The sequence below is a fragment of the Diorhabda sublineata genome, chromosome 1, assembly GCF_026230105.1.
Source record: "Diorhabda sublineata isolate icDioSubl1.1 chromosome 1, icDioSubl1.1, whole genome shotgun sequence".
Taxonomy (NCBI): Eukaryota; Metazoa; Arthropoda; class Insecta; order Coleoptera; family Chrysomelidae; genus Diorhabda; species Diorhabda sublineata.
Window position 1 is genome coordinate 24,099,895 of NC_079474.1, and position 20,637 is coordinate 24,120,531.

At 29.6% G+C, this 20,637-nt stretch overlaps 1 protein-coding gene across 1 annotated transcript in view; it reads left to right on the forward strand.

Annotated features, from left to right (window-relative positions):
* The window catches only part of LOC130451610 (protein couch potato), an 889,684-nt gene extending 869,287 nt beyond the window's left edge, over positions 1–20,397 (forward strand). Inside the window, exon 10 of the mRNA XM_056790748.1 lies at positions 16–20,397. Coding sequence (XP_056646726.1) covers positions 16–48 — 33 coding nt within the window. The 3' untranslated portion in view covers positions 49–20,397. The remainder of the gene's footprint in view (positions 1–15) is intronic.
* The last annotated feature ends 240 nt before the right edge of the window (positions 20,398–20,637 follow it).

The following is a 20,637-nucleotide window of genomic DNA, read 5'->3' on the forward strand; positions in this document are numbered from 1 at the left end:
ATTTTCTCTTTTTAGGGAACAAAAGGAGAAGAAACTGGACAATCTTAATTCGTACATGCCTCTAACTACTTGACAGCAACAAAACATGATGGTGATCACGGGACACTGCTGAAGGAGTCCAAGAAAATATAATAAAAAAAACAGAACCGGCTGTTGTTGCAACACTCTTATAGAGAATCCTCAAATCTATCTCTGTTGACCGTTGTAGTTATATTTAGAATTAAAAAATATCTTACAGTAATCCAAATGGTTCGCAAGTGAATCAAACTTGAATATTGACGGTGTTTGAGATCAAAACCGTTTGAGTGAATTTTAATGATATTTTCATTTTAAAGCTGTTTGGATCTTTCCAACATTCCTGTCATGGAATACTTGCGAACCTACTTGATATACGTGATAAGTATAAGTGAACTGCATCAAACTATTTGAGCAGGTTGCTTCAATACTTCATTTTCTTAATATATAAAATGAAATTAAGCTAAACCAAAGGTGCCCTAAAAGTTAAGTTTTATATTTTATTAGATTTTTCCAAGGTGTAAGGGAAGTTCTATTTTTTCAATACTAGAATAGTCAATACACTATTCTTGTTGAATATAGGGTGGTAGAAGAAAGAAAATATCATATTTATCCAGAAGTATATTTGGTCTGATTTTTTAACATATCAAGATGTGCTCGTTATTTCGAGCTAACTTGTATAAACAATAATTACATAAGTTTCGAAAAATGAATATATAGTACTTTCCTTACACCAAGGATTGTTTCTCGAGCTTTCTTTACTAGTAGAACCTATTGATAATCATCTCAGAATAGTATTTATACTTTTTAATATATTTCTGTTTTTAAATTTGTAGCAATAAACCAATGACTAAAGTAAAACCAAGCCAGCATAACACGTACATGGCAGGTGAAAAAAGCTTAATAAAAAAGCAGACATATCATTAATTTAAGCGTACCGCACCTGCCTCGTGTAGGAAAATTTCCTTGTCTAGTATCAAAAAATAGTGAACTTGATATAGACGGTTATTGTTCTTTTTTAATTTTTTCATGCTATGGCTTGAATTGAAAAATTGATAGAATTTTTTCTAGATACTACATAAAAAAACAAAAAAAAATAAATCTGCGAAGTTAGTTCTAGTGAGTACATTGTTTTTTGATTTTAAACAAAACAAAGTAATAAGTTTCCTGAAAATTTCTGCCTTTTCCATCTAAATGGCACGATAAATTAATATGAATAAACTCTCGTTTTCGAAATTTAATTTTTGATAATATTAAATATAGATAAAGCTTTTGCTTACTTCTAGAGATCTTTATTAGTAATATTGAGCATTTGTTATCTTGCAATCTCAAACATGGATAATGCATGAAGTTATATTTAAGAGAAAACTTAGAAGTTTTATAGTTTTTAAGTGAATAAAATTATTGATATCTCAGCTTTTAGTTTGTGAGATGTAACAGTAAAGCAACGCTGATAGTTTCATCAGCTTAATATTTTTCTTAAAAATTTGTTCTATTCTATCCCACATCTACTGACACACACACACACACACACACACACACACACACACACACACACACACACACACACACACACACACACACACACACACACACTCTATCATTGAATTTTGTAAATGAGCCGTTCGCTATTGTTTTGTATCCAGCACATGACAACAATTAATGAATATCATTTTGTCATTTGTATAATTAAATCATTTTCTTAATCTGATTACTTGACAGTTAACAGTGGAAAATGAAGTTTCATTGTTTTCATAACAAAAAAACTCATATCATATAAAAAATATGTCACGCATCGTTTTCTATGTAATCAATGTATTTGTTGATTTTGCTAAAACCGATAAGCACCTGGTGGATAGACGGCGTGTGTGTTTTGGCACTCATCCCAAGTCAACAAGTTTGGACTAAAAAAAATTACTAACGCAATTATAATTTTTATTTCCTCGCGTAAAAATGAGAAAGACAAATTTTTAACTTGAGGTACATGTAGCTCAAGAATCAGAGAAAAATTTCTTATAAATTTATCGAAATATCCTTTGATTTTGAAGGCTCAAAAAATATGATACTAATCTTCGTTAGCTTCTAGAAAACAAACTATCATTGTTCTGATTATTTCATCAATCGCTTTTTTCAATACAATAACAAAACAATAAACGGTTAACAGCAAGAAACTATCATTTTTGTTCTACTGAATATGTTCATTTTTGTACCTTTTCACAGGATGTATGTACCTTTATTATAACACGAGAGATGAACAAAAGTTATTAATAACTCTGTCACTTAATTGTATATATAAAAAATTGTCCACTTATAACAATACATATCGACACTGGAAACAATACATATCTAAAATTAACAGAATTCCTAATATAAATTTTAATATTGCATCATTATGTCATTACAAGTTTAAGATTGGAATGTATTTTCTCTCTACTCGTTTTTTCATGATCTTCTTTCACGTGAACACTATTTTCTCCATAGATTTGCCTATAGTTCGCACTATTTCTTATATTATTCTACCAGCCACCTTAGTTGATTCATTCTTATCATATGACCATACCAATTTAAAGCTCTTTATAATATGAATGTTTGTCATATCATTGCCCTATATGCAAATCTGTAGATTTCTGATGCTGTCCTATATTATTTTGCCTCCTTTTTTTCTAAATTGTTTCATTTTAATAGCATCAATTACGCTTTAATCGTGTTAATACTGCTTAGAATTAGATAGATTGAGATAAAAGGATACAAATTAAAACACAAGATATGGATAAATCGATGTAGCAGACACAGAAGATTTTAAAAAAGCTGTAGAAATAATATATGCCTACCAAAACTAGATAACAGGTGTTTTTTTACAAGTATCTGAAGATTGAAATACAATTAGTAAATACAATAATAGATGACTACAACCATATAAAAAAAGATGTAGGTGTTCCAGAAACATAAATAAGTTTGATAGTGCTACATAATAATATGAATTTGGAAGAAAGAATACAATACAATAATGCACGTTATATAGAAAATATACACAACTAAAATTGAAGCAATTGAAATAAATTATTTGGAAAAAATAGCAAGAAAAATAGAATGCGACTGATTCAGAAACAAACACATGAAGGTAATGAAGTGGCAAATATTTGAACTGTTAATAACATATGATGAGACATGGAATGACCAGAACAATAGGGGAGGTGGATAAACCAAGGAAAAAGTAAATAATATAATCAAGAAGGTTGACCTGTTAGAGAAAATAGAATATACTGTGAAGAAAAAGAATTAGTCCGAGTCTCAGTTTGACACTTTCAAAAAGATCCAATAGTGGTCTCCAACATGTCACTTGAAGTTTTTTTAAATAATTTATTAAGGAGTGATAAGTACAATTTTTACATATAAGTTGAATTTCAAATGTTTGCTTTGTAGAAAACTACACCATAAGTTGTCTAGATGATATTATATTTTGACTCGATATAGAATCTCTTGAAGTAATTTGAAATGTTCTATATACTGTTTTTGCTTACTTCTAGTCTATATCTACATTCAATATTCAATCTCCTATACTACTTACCAGGAGATCGTATTTCCAATTTATATTGAATATAATATCGTGCATATCGTGAATATCTATACGTAATTAAACTCTAATGAATGAAAAGTTCACGCACTGCAACATATTTTGAAATATCAATTGTATTGCTTCCAGTGGCAGATATATATCGAAAAAAATATATATAGTTAAAAAATATCTCTAATGCTATAAGACATCACAGTTTAAAATTGGATAACTTTTGCTTACCCATGATAGAGCACATTATATTTCGAATAAACGATAACACTAACGATATTTTTCTGTCAATTATCGTGATAACAAAATAAAATATCTAAATTAAAAACTGAATCCGACCTGAAAATGTGCTTTATATTTAATATGGGTACATAACCCTTGGTTAACCAAAGTTTAAGTTAGAATAACTTTAATATATATTTATTTAAGACAAGTTGTATTTTATATTTACTAATAGTTTGAATGTATTATTTTTGTATAATTTTATAATTTTTTACAACTGGTACATCAGTCAAAAAATGTATAATGTTGAATATTTTGTACATGGCGATTCAGATATTCATAAACAAAAAATTACAATCTCTATTTTTACTTAAAGAAATAAATGTAAACAGTGATTCTTCTTATCGTTCGTTTTCTTTACTGATTCGCTGTGTACATATAATAATAATAAGTAGTTTATATTCTATGGTAGCATAGTGCTTTTTGTGTGAAGTTTATGTGATATATCTATTACTATCATTATAGGTGTATTTTTAGAATGGGATTTATATCCCTTAATAGGTAATCTCCACGGTAAGCAATCTATTTTTATGTAAAAAATTAAAAACGAGGTTTTGAACTATGTTTATAAAACAGCTAAAGAAACGATGAAAAATAACCATAAATAATTTTGGAAGTATCTATCATCTGGTTATTACTATCATAAAAATATAATTTAAATCTCTAGATTTACTATCAACCTAAACGGCACGGAAATCATTTTCATCCTACATTAAATTATTTATTTCATATTCATTTCTCTAAAAGTAGGGAAGCCTACTCTTGCAGGGGTAAAGATAAGGTGCTAAAATGAGGAAATATACTTTTTACATACATTAATAAAAAAAATTACAGTTCCAACGCTTCACAGATAGAGAACGTTTTAAATTGGGGATAGAAAAATCTCCTTCAATAGTTTTAATTAAAATCACATTGAATGATCTGAAAACATTTCATTCAACTTTACAACAAGGTATGTAATGTTAGGAGTGTTGTTACCCGCAATATCTTTGCAGCCGAATGTCAACAGTTATTATTCATTCTTTGACTTACTTCCATGATTTTTATATCAATTGAAGTTACCTAGAAAAATTTTTATTTATTGTCCGACGAATGGGTTTTATGCTGGAATTGATGAAATAGTTGCGTCAAATAAAAGTTGTTAAAAAAGTAGTTTTCAACAATGGCCACCGTTTCTAAGATATAACGTATGAAAAAATTGTAACCTACATCATATAGACAAGTCTGCAGACCACCATGTGGAATACATGGCTTCTATCGTGTTAGATGGTAGGTTTATATCACGGTCTATTGTGATAGTTTTTAATTTCAAACTATTGAATAATAACAAGTAAAGTTCCAACATATGTCTTCTCGATAGTATCGAACCAGGGCCGGCTTAAGATTTATAAGGCCCGGGGCTAAAATAATGACGGGGCCCCCTTAAGGAATTGGAAAACCCGGAAAAATTCACAAAATAGTATCAATACGTTAGATTTGTGGTATCAACACATCAAAAAATACAGAATGATTTCCAAATGATGTGGCCCTCTTGGACCTAGGGCTCGGGGCTATAGCCCCCCCAAGCCCCTAGCTTAATCCGGCCCTGTATCGAACGAATTCAACTCTATTGCTGATTCAATATTGAATGAATAGTCGCATTCAGAGCTAGTACAGTAGAGTGTCGATAATCCGAACTAATGTTGTCAGAGGTGGTTTGCATAATAAAAAATATCGGAAAATCGAAATTTTAGTTTATTAATTTTTTTATATATAATAAAGAAAAAGAAGTTATGAAACAATAACACACTTACAAATTGTTTAATTTAGCTACATGTACATAATTAAAAGAACAAAAATATGTATTTACTTGTAATCTATCCGCAAACAGTCACATGAACGGAGAGGGTTTCGCAGAATCAAATGCAATGAAGAAATTAGATACAGAGTTCTAAGTAAACAAATACAATAATTTCATTGAACAGACACATACTTGAACCAGATACAAATATGTAAAGAAGCAGTTTCTGATAAATATTTAATGGTTTTCGTTATAGACGTTCTGAGAAAAATAATCTTATTTTTATTTAAATTTATTCAAAATAACAAAAACCGGTTCCGATAATCGAACGTTTGGATTGACGTTCGAATAAATGAAGATCTGCTGTATATGCAAGAGATTAAAACTTTTGTGCAGCCTCGTTCAATAATACATCCCTTTTCACAATTACATAAAATTTTGTGAGGGGTTGTTGATATGCCTTGGGTTTCAATGTTATTTCGATCAAGTCTCAATCCCAGTATTTACGATTTGTATTACAATTTATCTAAGTAGCTAGTTTTTTAAGAGCTGCGTACATTTGACGAAAGGCTTTATAAGAAATATCACTTTTTTGGTTGGAGTTCGAGTAGTAATACCACTGAGTTTCATCCCCATTAACAACAATTCTAGTATTTGTTAAGTTACATTGTTGCACTGATATCCTGTTGTTTCAATCATTTCGAGCAGTAATTTTTTCCATTAACATGAAAGTACCATAAATTTAGCGAATAAATATCAGTTATTATTTTATTCGAAAACTTTGACGTCTCAGTATTTTATTATTATACCATATTCGTCTAAAATAACGTGGAATGCTTCTTCATTACACCACAGAAGGCGGTGCCTTTTCAAATAATGCTGTATATCTTAATAATAATATTGGTATCAATATTCACTATTTGGAAATAATCAGGAAAATCTGATTCTTGTTTTTTACGCATTCTCATTTCGTTTATTTAACTTGTAATAAAGCTTGGATTTGTATACGTGGCGTATTACGAACATTACAAGTTTTTAGACTGTTAGATATATCTCAGAATCAGTGGCTCTAAGAGATTGATACGTTTTTTATAGTTAAGTATATGAATTACAATTTGTGTCTTATCTCGTTTTATGATAATATCTAATTTTATGATATATACTAATATTTGACCTTGAATAACTTCCTTTTCAATTACAGGAACTTAATTCTTAATTCTTAATTTATTTATATTCGTGTTCAGAAAATTCTTTTAGCTTCCCTGCAGTTTTTAGAACTAATCTGACCGAACTGTACATTGTATCATTTATTTTGAGAAAGTTATATAAAACGAATAACATTTACATCAATATTCAAAGCTTGGAAAAAAATTTTTGCTCAAATTTTGAAACATACAATAATACGCTGTCACGTCCTCAAGCACAAACGAAATTAAATTTACTACCAAAACAATACGAAATATATTTCAATTTCTATCCCCTATAAATTTTTGAAACAGCGTATTTGTGTTTAAAGAATCGAACTTGAATAAAGTTATAAAATAAGATACAGGCTCCGCAAGTGCATTTTTCCCTATAACCAACAGATTCGTGAGAACACTGCCACCTCGGTAGTACGTCTCTGCCACTTTCGAAAATACCATTTAAAAAAATGACCAATCTTCCGGAACAAATCGGCTGAGAGAGACATTGCGTAGAAACTTTTTGATCGATTATGGATTAATTTATAACCATAATAATTTTCGTATACAGCTTCTTATAACGCTTCTGTTTCATTGTACGAAATATTGAATACTTAATGGATTGAAAAAAAGGTTATTAATAATATTTTTAAAACAAATTAGGCTTAAACACATCTATTTTCATAACAGTAAAGCCACTTATAACATGTTGGCACGGAAGAGTAAGGAATATTTACATTTTGAATAATTGGTATAATGGAAATACCGAAAGTTATAATAAACAAATTAGTATTTCTTGGAAGTTTTAACCAACTAAACCTCTTGAACTGTTAATGACGATGTAATTAATGTTTCTTTCTATTTTATTATAGTTCTACCTCGTTTTTTCATCTAGTTATTAATGAAACTTATAAGTAGTCATGTAGGCTAAAATTAGATATAAATTACTCTTTTTATATAATTAATTATAGATAGCGTACCGTGGTTATAACTGCAGATAAAAAACATGTCGCTCTCCCATATCATTTTTACTAAAACAGATATCTCTGCCAGGTGTCTCAAAATATTTTTGTATTTTGATCTCGTTGATGGAAACAGAAGTTACCAATTTTGGTGAATATAATCAAGAGTACGGTGGAGTAAAAATTATGGGAAACAATTTATCCAAAAATTCGATTTGTGTTTCGACAATGAAAGGATTGTTTGACAAATATTTTGATTCTCTGGTTCCAGACAGGGTTGTTTTTTACCTTCAAACGTATTTTTCTTATATGGAATGAAAGGGTAGATCAAAACAATTTTAATCATAATTAAAAATATATATAATAATGCAAATAGTAAACCTTCTTGATCAGATGAAAAAATATTTAATTATTAAAAGTTTCTATATGTTTCCATAATGCATTATTATGATTATCAATTATCAAATAAAGGTCCTTGATTTGAATACCAACAACTTGTTGAATCTAATATTATAGATTAATAGTCTCCCAGAAGGGGCTTTGCTAATATACTTGGATATGCAAGAGATATCTTACTCTTTATCCTTTTTCTGATATTCTATCTGGTGCAATATTACCTTTTTGTCTAATCTTTATGCCAATGACTGTTTTCCTCGGATAATAAATATCTTCCTTCTCATTATATTTATTAAGCAGACTTATTTTCAAGATTCAACACCGCTCTATTTATTTATAATTCATTTATAATTCCTCCTGCTCTTATGATGGATAAGTTTCTATAAATATAACTATTAAAATATTTTAATTTAGTCTTTCACACAGAGGCTAAAACTAACTATGTTATCACTAAAATGCATCATATTAATAGTATTACTTGGTTGCCCATTTCATATAGTTGCTCGTTTTATGATACATACTTATTGAGGAGATGTTCGGAGGTCCTCAAAGCTTTAAATATGTCTGCAATTTACATTAACAAATTTCTATTTTTACTGATTATACGCAATAGTTTCTACACTTCTTAGCAGAAAGTTTGGGGCTTCAATGTATGGAAAATAGGTATTTCTTATATGAACTTGTGTTTCCACGCTCCCGTCTTCATTATAGTTTTACCAACAGTTGAAAATACTTCTTCTTCTTAGTTACGCTCGTTAGTGCAGATAGTCTGAAAATGACCTCGAAAGTTTGAGGTTACATCAGCAGAGACCATTGAATTCAACATAAACGTAGAAGAACTTTTAAAGCAGTGAATTTTGCGAACTATGAGAACCATTCAATTTCTTCAAAAGTATTTAATCAACTCACATATTCATCAATTGCAGTTACAAAATTTTAAAGTAAAAAATTGAAAAAATGGTTGAATGTTCACTCTCTTGAAAACGGCTTGTTTCACGGCAATATACAGACCTCTTTTTTTCTTTCCTTAATAAAATTTTCAGAGTGCCGTTTAGAAAAGATTTTGGTTTTTTTGGTCCAGTATAAGGATGACATGAAGCTACAAGAATACAGTTCTAAAAATTCATTGTTAGAAGACTGCGAATGGGCTATATAATATGCTTACTTACTACTCCTGCAACTGTACTATCTATTGAGCAGAAAATGAGAATGAGAATTAAACTTAAAAAATACTTTTCCCAGTTATTTTACTAAAGCTTTACAATTATGTTTTCCAAGCTATAATATGTCATGTTCCTTTTCCAGTTGCCATAAGCTGTTGAAGATCTAATTTAAATAGAAATATTTTCCATCATAACATACATCTAACTATTTTATTTACTTTCCCTTCTCAATTAAGACATAGCTTTTACTAAAAAAATATTTGTGGTAACCCTGGCATTGTAAAGGTATACAAAAGTTATCAACAATCACAAATAATAAGAATTATTATTCGAGTTAACATTTTTAACCAATTTTAGTGCTTCAATAGTTGAAAAATGATTCAATCTACCCCTATCTTTCTATATACCAATACGTTTACAACACTTTGGATAAAAACAAGTTTTATCGTTAGTGCTAAGACAACCCTGTAGGTAAAATATTGAGATGCGAGTAGCGATTGTTCTGCGTTGAATTTCCGTCCAAACATGTCCAATTCTGGCGCATGTGCAGCTCAAAACGAGCTATAATGGGTATGGTGGGTGCGGATCGCGGGTGATCAGGCCAAAAAAACATACTGTATTTATGTTTACCGGCCGCTTTCGGGGACTATTATAAAACATATCAGCTTAATTATTGATAAATTATAATACCTGTTAATATGCAATCCGACCTTTATTAAATGTCGTCTTGTAACTGTGTTTTTTATCTTCAGAGTTAAGTGTAAAATTATATGTTCTTGTCAAATATATTGTGGGAAATATTTTGTAACCTTGATGTAAAACCTTAACAACTCCAAGATACGACCAATACATAACTTTGTAAAAAAATCAATACTACCAAACATAATAAGCTAACCAATTCAGTTGCAATGCATTCAATACTAGTAGTACTCATTAACGAAATCATTAAGAGTCTAATTATTGGTGACCGCTCAAACCCTCCAGAATCGTGATTTACATGTACATCATGATATAAATCTTAATTAACAAAATAGAAGATGCAATCTTGGTCGCCATCTCATTAATTCAAACAACCAGGCTTCAGATCGATACGATTTATGCGAATTCAAATAAAAAAGCTGGTACAAAGTGACAGTTGGGTGAATATTTCATCTTTTATATAATTTATTAAATAAAATATATTTTGCACCATCACCAACACCAACCACCTCTAATGTAGGTGATTTATTGGTGTAGAAGTTGTGCTTGGTTTCATTATTATTTTTTATTTCGCCTATATTATTACCTAATTTATTTATGTTATTTCACTATGTCCAGTTCTAAAATTAAATTATATGGATTTCTATATAAATAAATAATTATTTCAAAGTCAATTGCTTAATTGACGATATGTTAAGGTTATACAATTAGGGCTAAATGATGTGATAAAATTATCAACGGTTTTATAACTAGCCACAATCGCCTTCTCTGCTTTAGGTAATAGGTTTATAAAAAAACCACTTTCTAAACATATCATGATCTGTGCCCCTTTGTCAAGTGACGTCTTAAATTTTAGCAATTAATAAATATAAAAAAAGATTTGATAATATTTAAGATATGATTATGAATTTACAATTTAAAGTTATGATAAAACAAAACTTTTAAAACTAGCTGTATCCTATTTTGAGGAAATTTTAAGAAAATGCGTTACTTAACATAAAGTATATTCGAATTTCATTGAACGTAGTTATTTAAGTGAAAAAAATATAAAACTGCATGACTAGATGTTGACTTGAGAAGGTTTGGAGATCTATATCCCAATAGATCTTTTTTTAAGAGCCAATCTTCTCAAATTGGCAAATGAAAAGTTGATGATAAGAAATCACTTAATACTAATTTCATTTATACTCGAAGACATATGAGAATTATATAGAAACTATATTGCCTCTACTTAGCAGCGCTTGGGAAAATTTCTAGAGAATGAACATAGCTAAATCTGTTATTAGTATAAAATAAATATTTGAATAATAATTTTTTATGCCAATATTTGTGATCCGATAAACGGTTTCACCACAATGATTTATAAAAATTATTGGTATAAGAATATAAAGCTACATACAGTACTGATCAACAGTCAGTAAAACGAACCGAGCATCAAACAGTTTTGATTACGATCAACCTAACAACCAACAGAACGTTCATGCTGCTTCCTTATTTTTCAAAGAGTAATAAAATAAAAAAAAACTTACAGGAGCAGTAGCATGTAGGTATTTATATTTATTGTTCGTTAACTGAGAAGAAAAAATTGCAATAAATTTTTCTCACGTGCATTTTGCTCTTAATTTTATTATAATTTTGTGAATCCTTCCCCACAACTCTCTCAATATCAATCAAATAATATTCTTTACACTTAATTTTGTATAAACAAAGCATTAAAATCTGATAGATAAAAACAGATCTGTTCGCCGGTTTGCCTTGACCTGTCCAAATTTACAAAAGCTTTCGCCTGATTTTCCTTTGATATTGGATTAAAAAACTGTTACGAGTTGCAAAATATCTTTTGAGACCGCCCTAATGTTCTCATTTCCGTTCTATTTGATGTTCGGCGTAATGTATGAAACTTGTTTAAAATACGTTTACTGCAAACTTTAACTAGTGCAGGAATATTGCTTTATTTTTGCTAATTTATCTCTCAGTTTTATTGCGTATAGAAGAAAATAATAAATATATTTCTACTAGGTCTTAACAAGATTTAAATATTAATCAGCTACAATAACATTTTATTTTTCATTACTATTGACGAAAACTATTGCCTATGTACACACTGCGCAAAATCTAGACATATTGTCTAATATTTATCCAACTCAATTTGTTCATCACAACTAGTTCGATGTAAAATTACTTTTATTACAATTGAGTAATTCAACTCTGTGAAAAGTACTTATCTTCTTTAAACAAAAAAGAATAAAACAGTTGTAGTAATTCATATGTTCTACTAGAGCTTTCAGATTAGAGCGTCGTTTGTCTGGAATATTTACAATTAAACTGTTAATTTGATAACGGAATGACTTTTCTCAAGGCGTACATATGCACTAAAAATAGAATTCATAACTTATTTATGTCTATACTGTATAGTACATCTGGCAACATATCCCATTCATGTTTAACGAGATCCTGGAACGACCCGGTTATAACAACACATTAGTATCGTAGTAGTTTGAAGATAATCATACATAATCAAGTGATAACCGATAGTTACTAGATATGGAATGACAATTGGCTGTAGGATGTTATCATGGTACGACATACCTGCTAAGGAACCGTCCAGTAAAATGAAATCAGTTATCGCACCAATACTGATACCTCCCAAAATTATGATCGTATCGACTTGATGAAAAGTTTATAGGGCCTGGTTCTCTTCGAACACGCACTCATATCTATCCTTAATAAATTTCAAATCGAGATTCCTGCTAGACCAACTTTCGTTTGTCCATAGAATGTGTTCTTATGTTCAAACTAAGCGTGTTCCTCAATTTCCCTTCCAGCTCTCAAATAGCATTTTCATATTTTCACTAAATTTGCTTGCATGTAATGTTCGATGTACTGTCTCAGCTGATACTTCATTTGGTGTTTAATGTGAATCTAAGAAACAGAAACATTATGACTTCTCTTAGCTATCAATTACAAATAAGGTCTTGTCCCGAATAAGAGACACCTATAGCCCGCGTCATTTCATCGTGAGTAAAATGCATTCATTCCCTCATTTCTAACAGTGACTTTCACAAACTGTAAAATCTAATGAAATCAACCAGTGGTGACAACGAACAATAGCAGTAAAGGAGACAGTACCCATTGACGTGTTTTGATTTATATTCCGAGGTGAAATAGATGGCCTTTACCGATTTTCTCCAGCTTAGCTACAATATACATGGATTTTGCGTTGGTGTGTATTAGATCCAGTTACAAAACTCACTTAAACTAATTCAACGTGGTAACCAAATGTTTTTCTAGGTTTTAAGGTATCATTTTATGGTTAGATATACATAGACTCAATTTAAGAAATATTATTAGTATGCTACTAGAAAAATCTAGAATCCATATTTAGTGGGGTTCATCATGAGTCTGGCTAATCCTACAACAAGACAGACCTCAATTATTGATGTAAATAAATGTTGAACAACATAAAAACGTCAATGATCATCAAATGGAATAAAACAACATAGTGCATCTCATTAAGATCCATATTTAGTGGGGTTCATCATGAGTCTGGCTAATCCTACAACAAGACAGACCTCAATTATTGATGTAAATAAATGTTGAACAACATAAAAACGTCAATGATCATCAAATGGAATAAAACAACATAGTGCATCTCATTAAGCAGCTGTTAAGAAGCTTGTATACATCAGAGTAACCAAATTAAGACACTTAGGAACCCATTAAAATGAAATGAACGTGAAAAGAATCAAATCAAAGTCAATAACATCTATTACAGTATTGATCTAGAGAAATACGAATTTCATTATACAAACAAAAACAGATCAGGTTGAGTTGATTAATATAATATCTGAGACAACCCTATAATAAATAAAGATGTCTTGTGGAAGTACTTTATGAGAATCAGAAAACTCATAACATCTAGGAATACTTTTATAAAAAAAAACTTATATTTTCGGACGTGAGATTTATATATCAAAGTATAATCTTGTGTTCACCCAGAAACATTTAGAAATTTTGAAGATAATGAAGGTAAATTCAAATATACTATTATTATTTAATAAAGGAATTAGTCAATTAAATGGGCAATAAAACCGCAATCTTAATGCTTGAAAATACGTAATAGCATTTTCTTAAAAACGTGATAATGCAGTGAATGGAATAAATTGAAAAATCAACTAACCGCAGAAAAATTATTTTAACAGCCGACTTGAAAAAGCTTAACTCACTATTCACTTCATGATCAATAACAGCAAAATATTATAAATAAATTAAATTAATGTTGAATATTACACACGTTGAGTTGTTAACATAAAATATTGTTATGCTTAAATGATAAGTTCCAAAAAATTGTACGATGTATTTTCGGAATTTATTGGTTCTTCATAAGGTTCTTTATAATATATTTTATTAAAAATTGAAGTATATATGTTACAATTAAAATCCGTTTTCAGTTAATTCTAGTTTTGACAAAAGAAGATTAGTTTTCACAAACCCATTCCGTTAAGACTTGTTTTCACTAGTCAAAACTAGTGTTGACTAGTACCCTCGGCGTTAAGACTAGTTATTTACATTTTTCACTAGGAAATACTAAAATTTACTAGTTTCTCAGTTGAAACTAGTTTTCATTGGAGAATTTTACTAATGGAAAATAGTGTTTCCAATAGCAAAATTCATTGTTTTGAATTTTTATTCTTATAGAACACTAAAAAGTTAGAATTTTTACGGAGCATATTATTTTTCTTTGTACAAACCGCGATTAGTAACTCAAGATTTTTTCCAGAAGTATCTTATGAAACCTTGCCATCCACCTAAGTCGGTGGATAATTTGCTAAAAGATAAAATTGTATCTGGGACTCCATCCAACGGTAGAAATAACTCCGTACTTACAGTGTATTTAGAACTATAATACGGACTAAAAATTTTCTTTCAATTGACTCTAGATTACACTACCCAATAAAAAGATGAAGTTACCTCTAGTTGGATTAGTAAAAACTAGTTTCAACTGGAGAGGTTGGTGAGGTCAAAACTAAAATTGAAAACGGGCTTTAACTGTAACATATCCATTACCAACGGGTAAGATTTGTATAATCAATAAGGAATAGTTTTAATAATTGAATTAATCAATTCGATAATTATTTTAAACAACAAACTTTGAATAACACAATATAAGAAAAACTTTATAAAATGATAGTTTATGGAAAAAAAAGTTCATACCTTTGGCCACTCTTTGCAAATATTCTAAGAACATCTGAATCAGTGAAGAATAATATAAATTAGAAGGATTAAAGTGTGATTAGATGAATAAAATACAACCCCACAATTCTTATAAATGATTCAAACTGAAAACGACAAAACTTGATGAAGTTATTGTTCTAATATACAATTTACATACTTCTGGTATGTGAATATACTGAGAATAACTAGAATGAATTAACGATAATAAATATGAGATTGACCAAACAAACAAAAACAAAAATTCAAAATTCCAACAATAAACATTTCAATTCGTGTTTTTAAAACTGAATTCTTCCGTTTACCTTAATATCCGGATGAGTGTTAGTAATGGTTATTCCATATAGCCTATTTTTTTAATAAATACCATCTTTTTATTCGTCTCAAGAAGAAAAAATTATATCCTTTACTTCACTTTACATACTCACGTTTCCATACCTCATTTCCCTTTTGACTGTCATGAAAAAAATCTCTCAAAACTCAAAACTAAAATAGACACACTCAATCGACTCTCCAATTATGTAATTTCGAAATTTGAACATTAGTATTTTTCTAATGTTTGAAAAACAACTTATAATTTTGGTTTCGTTGTTTATTCAGACTCTGGTTGTTGAACCAATATCAGTTAATCAGAGGCTCTGCATCGGTGGGCTTACCTAACCCAAACCCACAGTCAATATATATGTGTGGCAGCTGAATATATTTCTAATTTCATTAGTTTCTTTGTCAGAATCTTCTAAATTCAACTTTTCTAATTACGTGTTCAATTATTGAAACGGAAACTCATTTTAAAACAAATATTCTTATTCATAACTTTCTATGATACTTCGAGGTATTCATCTTGCAATTACATAAAACACTATTCATTTGAATAAAGTAGACATTTCAAATTCATAATAGAATATATCCAGTTAAATATGTTAGATAACATTTTCTTTCGCCGAAAAACTATATAACCTATATAAAGTTGTACAAATGTATATTATTTACAATATTAATGCAGCTTAACAATATTCAACATTAAATTGAACCTCTCATTTCATAAGGAACTTCAATAAAAAACAAATTGTTTATTTTACTGTATAATTTTGTTGCAGTTCCTATTACATCCGCTGTGCTAACCACCTGCTAGCTTATCTAGTGCTGGTGGTTGTGTTACAAGCTAAACAGCTGCTAATATTATAGTATGTTTTATATAAGCAGTCATTACCGGCCACTATATAGATTGGATGTGGATTAATAAGAAATATTTCATTTCAATAACGAGTACAGTTAGTTCAAATTTAATTGAGAAAAAAATGTAATCCAAGGCAACATCTGTCAGTATATAGATTGAAGTGTGTAAAAAGTCACATTTTACTGGTGTAAAAGTAAATTATAAATTTCCAAAAATCGATGAATAATATTTAAAATAGTTTATGTATATAATTTCAGATATAATTGGTATAATATTATAAATATATAGCCAATATATTATTGGCTATATAATTGGTATTTCTCAAATTTCTATTAGGGATATATGAAGATTTGGTAATTCTTTTGATCCCTGAATGTTTAAAACAAATCTTAAGATTCGGATGGAATTTAATTATTTCAGCAAATATTCAATATACTCCAAATAGTTAATAATTTATTTTTATTGCTGGTTGAGAATGATTCCAGAAAACACACAATTTTTTAAAATTGTTCAATAGATATTTTATTTATGAATACCATAGTAAATTAACTATTCAAAGAAAACATGAATTTCTGATATAAACCAATGCTTTGGATCTAAAATTGAATGTAAAAAAGTTGTGTTTGGAAATCGTTTACAATTTCTTGAACATAATATGACTTTTCAGCATTATTATATATATCATATGGTATATATCCATATACAATTAGCATAAATTGGTGATAAAATTATCACCATTTGAATATATATTTTTGTTTAACTAAGTACAGATATATTCTCAAAAAACACGCAAAATATTAATGGAACAAGTTCAATTGCACATATCAAATAAATTTTGAATTCTGTAACTTCTCAATACTTATTTGAACCAAAAATATGGAATATCTTCAAAGATGGTACCGAGAGCTAAAATATTCTATAATATAAATAGACGGTTGCAGTTACTAATTTTGTTTCATTATTCTTATGTAGGCCGCTTGAAATGATGCAGGAGAACGTGCAAGAAATTGCATGAAAATTCTTAACGCCGCTTGACATGATGCAATGAAACGTGCAAGAAGTTGCATGGAATTTCTTGCAAGATCAAAATAGTGCATAGACTATTATTTCCCATTTCTTGACATTAAGGCCGCTTGTCATGAAGCAATACAACGTGCAATGCATATTTCTTTCAATTGTTTCATGCAAGATCTCGCACTTGCAGCTTTATCGGTTTTGTACCATTTTTATTGCGTGCAAGATGCAATTCTAGGGAGAAATCTAGTTACTTTTGGCATAACAACCAACCAAATGTCAGTCTTAGATCAGCTGACTTTCGTAAAACTAATTATTTCAACCATGATAACAAATATGAGCAAAAACAAAATCGAAATAAGGTTAAAATTACCTCGAGGTCGAAATGATTAGTTTTACGAAAGTCAGCTGATCTAACACTGACATTCGGTGGGTTAAGCCAAACGTAACTAGATATCTTCCTAGAATTACAGCTTGCACATAATAAAAATGGAACCATATCGATAAGGTCACAATTGCGAGATCTTGCATTAAACAATCAGCTGAACTTCATTTGCGAATGCTTTTGGTCAAGAAATATTGCGACTTTCATTGGATTGCACGTTATATTGCATTATGTCAAGCGACATTTACAAGAAATTGCATGCAATTTGTTACAAATTGTCTTGCATCATGTCAAGCGGCCTTTGAAAGATCAAAATATTGCATGAACGAATATTGCGCGTTGCTTGAGATTATGCAAGTTTCTTACCATTGCATCATGAATGCCACTAATCAAAATTTCTTAAGTAAAAGTAAACATTCTACTAAGCTCAATTTATTTAATATTTAGTGGGAGTTTAAAAAATGAAAATAACAAAGTTACGTTAAGTAAACAACAAAAAGTGGTCAGTGCATTACTGGAAATAATTATATCTGCTTCTGCCTTGCTTTTGGAGTCTGATGGACAGAAAAGAACACTCAGGCGATGGTGGGCCAGACCAAGGCAGATAGAACATAGAGAAACATGAGTTTAGCTATAGAATTGGATGAGAAAACATACAAAAATTATATGAGAATGAAGAAACATTTGAAAAACTTGAAAATAAAACAATATGATAACTAAGAAATCCTTGGCGAGAGACGTAATATCAGCCGAACAGAAACTCATTTTTCCCTAGAAGAGTAATAAAAATAGAACTGAACCAATAATGTTGCAAGTGCGAGATCTTGCATGAAACAATCAGCTGAAATTCATTCGCCCATGCTTTTGATCGAGAAATATTGCATTTTGCATTGCATTGTACGTTGTCTTTCATCATGTCAAACGGTCTTTACCAATATTTCATTTACAACTGTTCTCTGTATGAATTTCGCTGTGTACATTTCATAATAGTACCTATGCAGAACATATATGGTAGATTTTTTCATAATTAATATGAAGATAGTTATCTTCAGCATTACGTTAAACTAAATGTAAGTATTGGATATTAATGTTTTTGTCGGAAACGAGGCAGTATAAAAAATATCACTTATTTCCAAAAGTACAGTACCTTCATTTTTCATTATATCGAAAGTTGTTATAAAAAATTAATAAAAATTATGAACTATATATAATTAACATTTAGCTCACGTGTTATTGTATGTTGAAATGTCATTGGTAAATGACTCTTGTTAGTATACATTATCATTCAAAAAACAGGGTTACATCTGGAAGACCAAAAAATTTTTGAATTACTAGGTAGGTGAGTTAAAATGGCGGGCTCTCACATTTAAGCCAACATAGGACCATTGTAATTCTTTTTTGAACTAATCTCTTCTTCCTTAAACTCTATGGAACGATGGATTAACTTGGCTATATGCCTGATTTCCAGATAGAAGACTTCGGCATGCTACCCTATAGTATTGAATCTAATTTCATCGCCTCTCTTGCAACTTGCTTCATATTTTATTTTTGACATCTTATTATTGTTGTATTGTGTACTTTTTTCTTGATGTCTGCTTTTGAATATTTTTGCTGCTTACTAATAAGTTCCATGGTTTTTACTTACATTTTGTAAGAATTATAGTATATTTGAATATAGTTCACAATTTTAAATAAATCTTGATAACACTCTCTGATATTAAAGAAATTGAAGATACTTACCTTTCTAGCTAAATACGTTTTAACAACACTCGCACAATACTGAGGAATTTTATTATGTGTTGGTTGCAAGTTAGGTTTTAGACACAACTCCGTGGTAATGATGATAAAAATGTGTAAAGCTAGTATAAGCATATATTGTAAAAAAATGAAAATTAGATTATGTCCACAAATGAGAAAGCATTCATACTAAATTCATCAATTGAATGTAATTATTGATTGTTAAGAAAATAAATGATGTGTGAAGTAAAAAACTGCAGATTTGATGAAATTTATTTAAAAAATATTGATTGAGTTCCTATCGTATAACAAAAAAACATTTTAGTAATATATTATATTTATACTTTCCCTTTGAATAATTTGAATAATGGCATTAATTTAAATTATATTCACTAATCTACATAGTGGTCCAATGAATGGAGTTGAGGACTGTCAAAAAGTGTCCTCTAACCTTAGCCTTAGTAGTCCTGTATCGACCAGGGAATGCATATCTTTATATTAATATAATGAAATCTGTAGGCGTAAATAAACTTAGTTATATGTAAAATGTGTGGAAAAATTGTTGGTCTAGAATTTTAAGTACAATTGAACAATATATTGGGTACCGCATGACCTTGTTTCCCGGGTCTGTTATATTGTTGATACTAGTCAGATTAATCGTATTAATACCCACCCCACCATCTTGCCCCCTCTCTTATTCTGAAAGAAGCATTCCATACAAAGATTGTAATTTACCTGACAACGTACTTAGATTTAAAATAAACATTGTATAGGGTCCAAAAGATGGGAAATAAATATGTATTACATGTTTTTGTCTATATCTTTTTAACCCTTCCATTTTCCAGTATGTGGACAAATAAATAATGAACATTTTGTTGATACAACAAAATACGAGTGGAGTTTGAGGGATGACTGACGTGTCATAGGTTAACAACCCTTTCACTTCGGTGATTATATTGTTAATTTCCGCCCTTGTTTTTGATGACACATCTGAAAAAGATTACATAAGAAAGCAACCAAATCAATATTAAAAAATGCATATTGAGAAA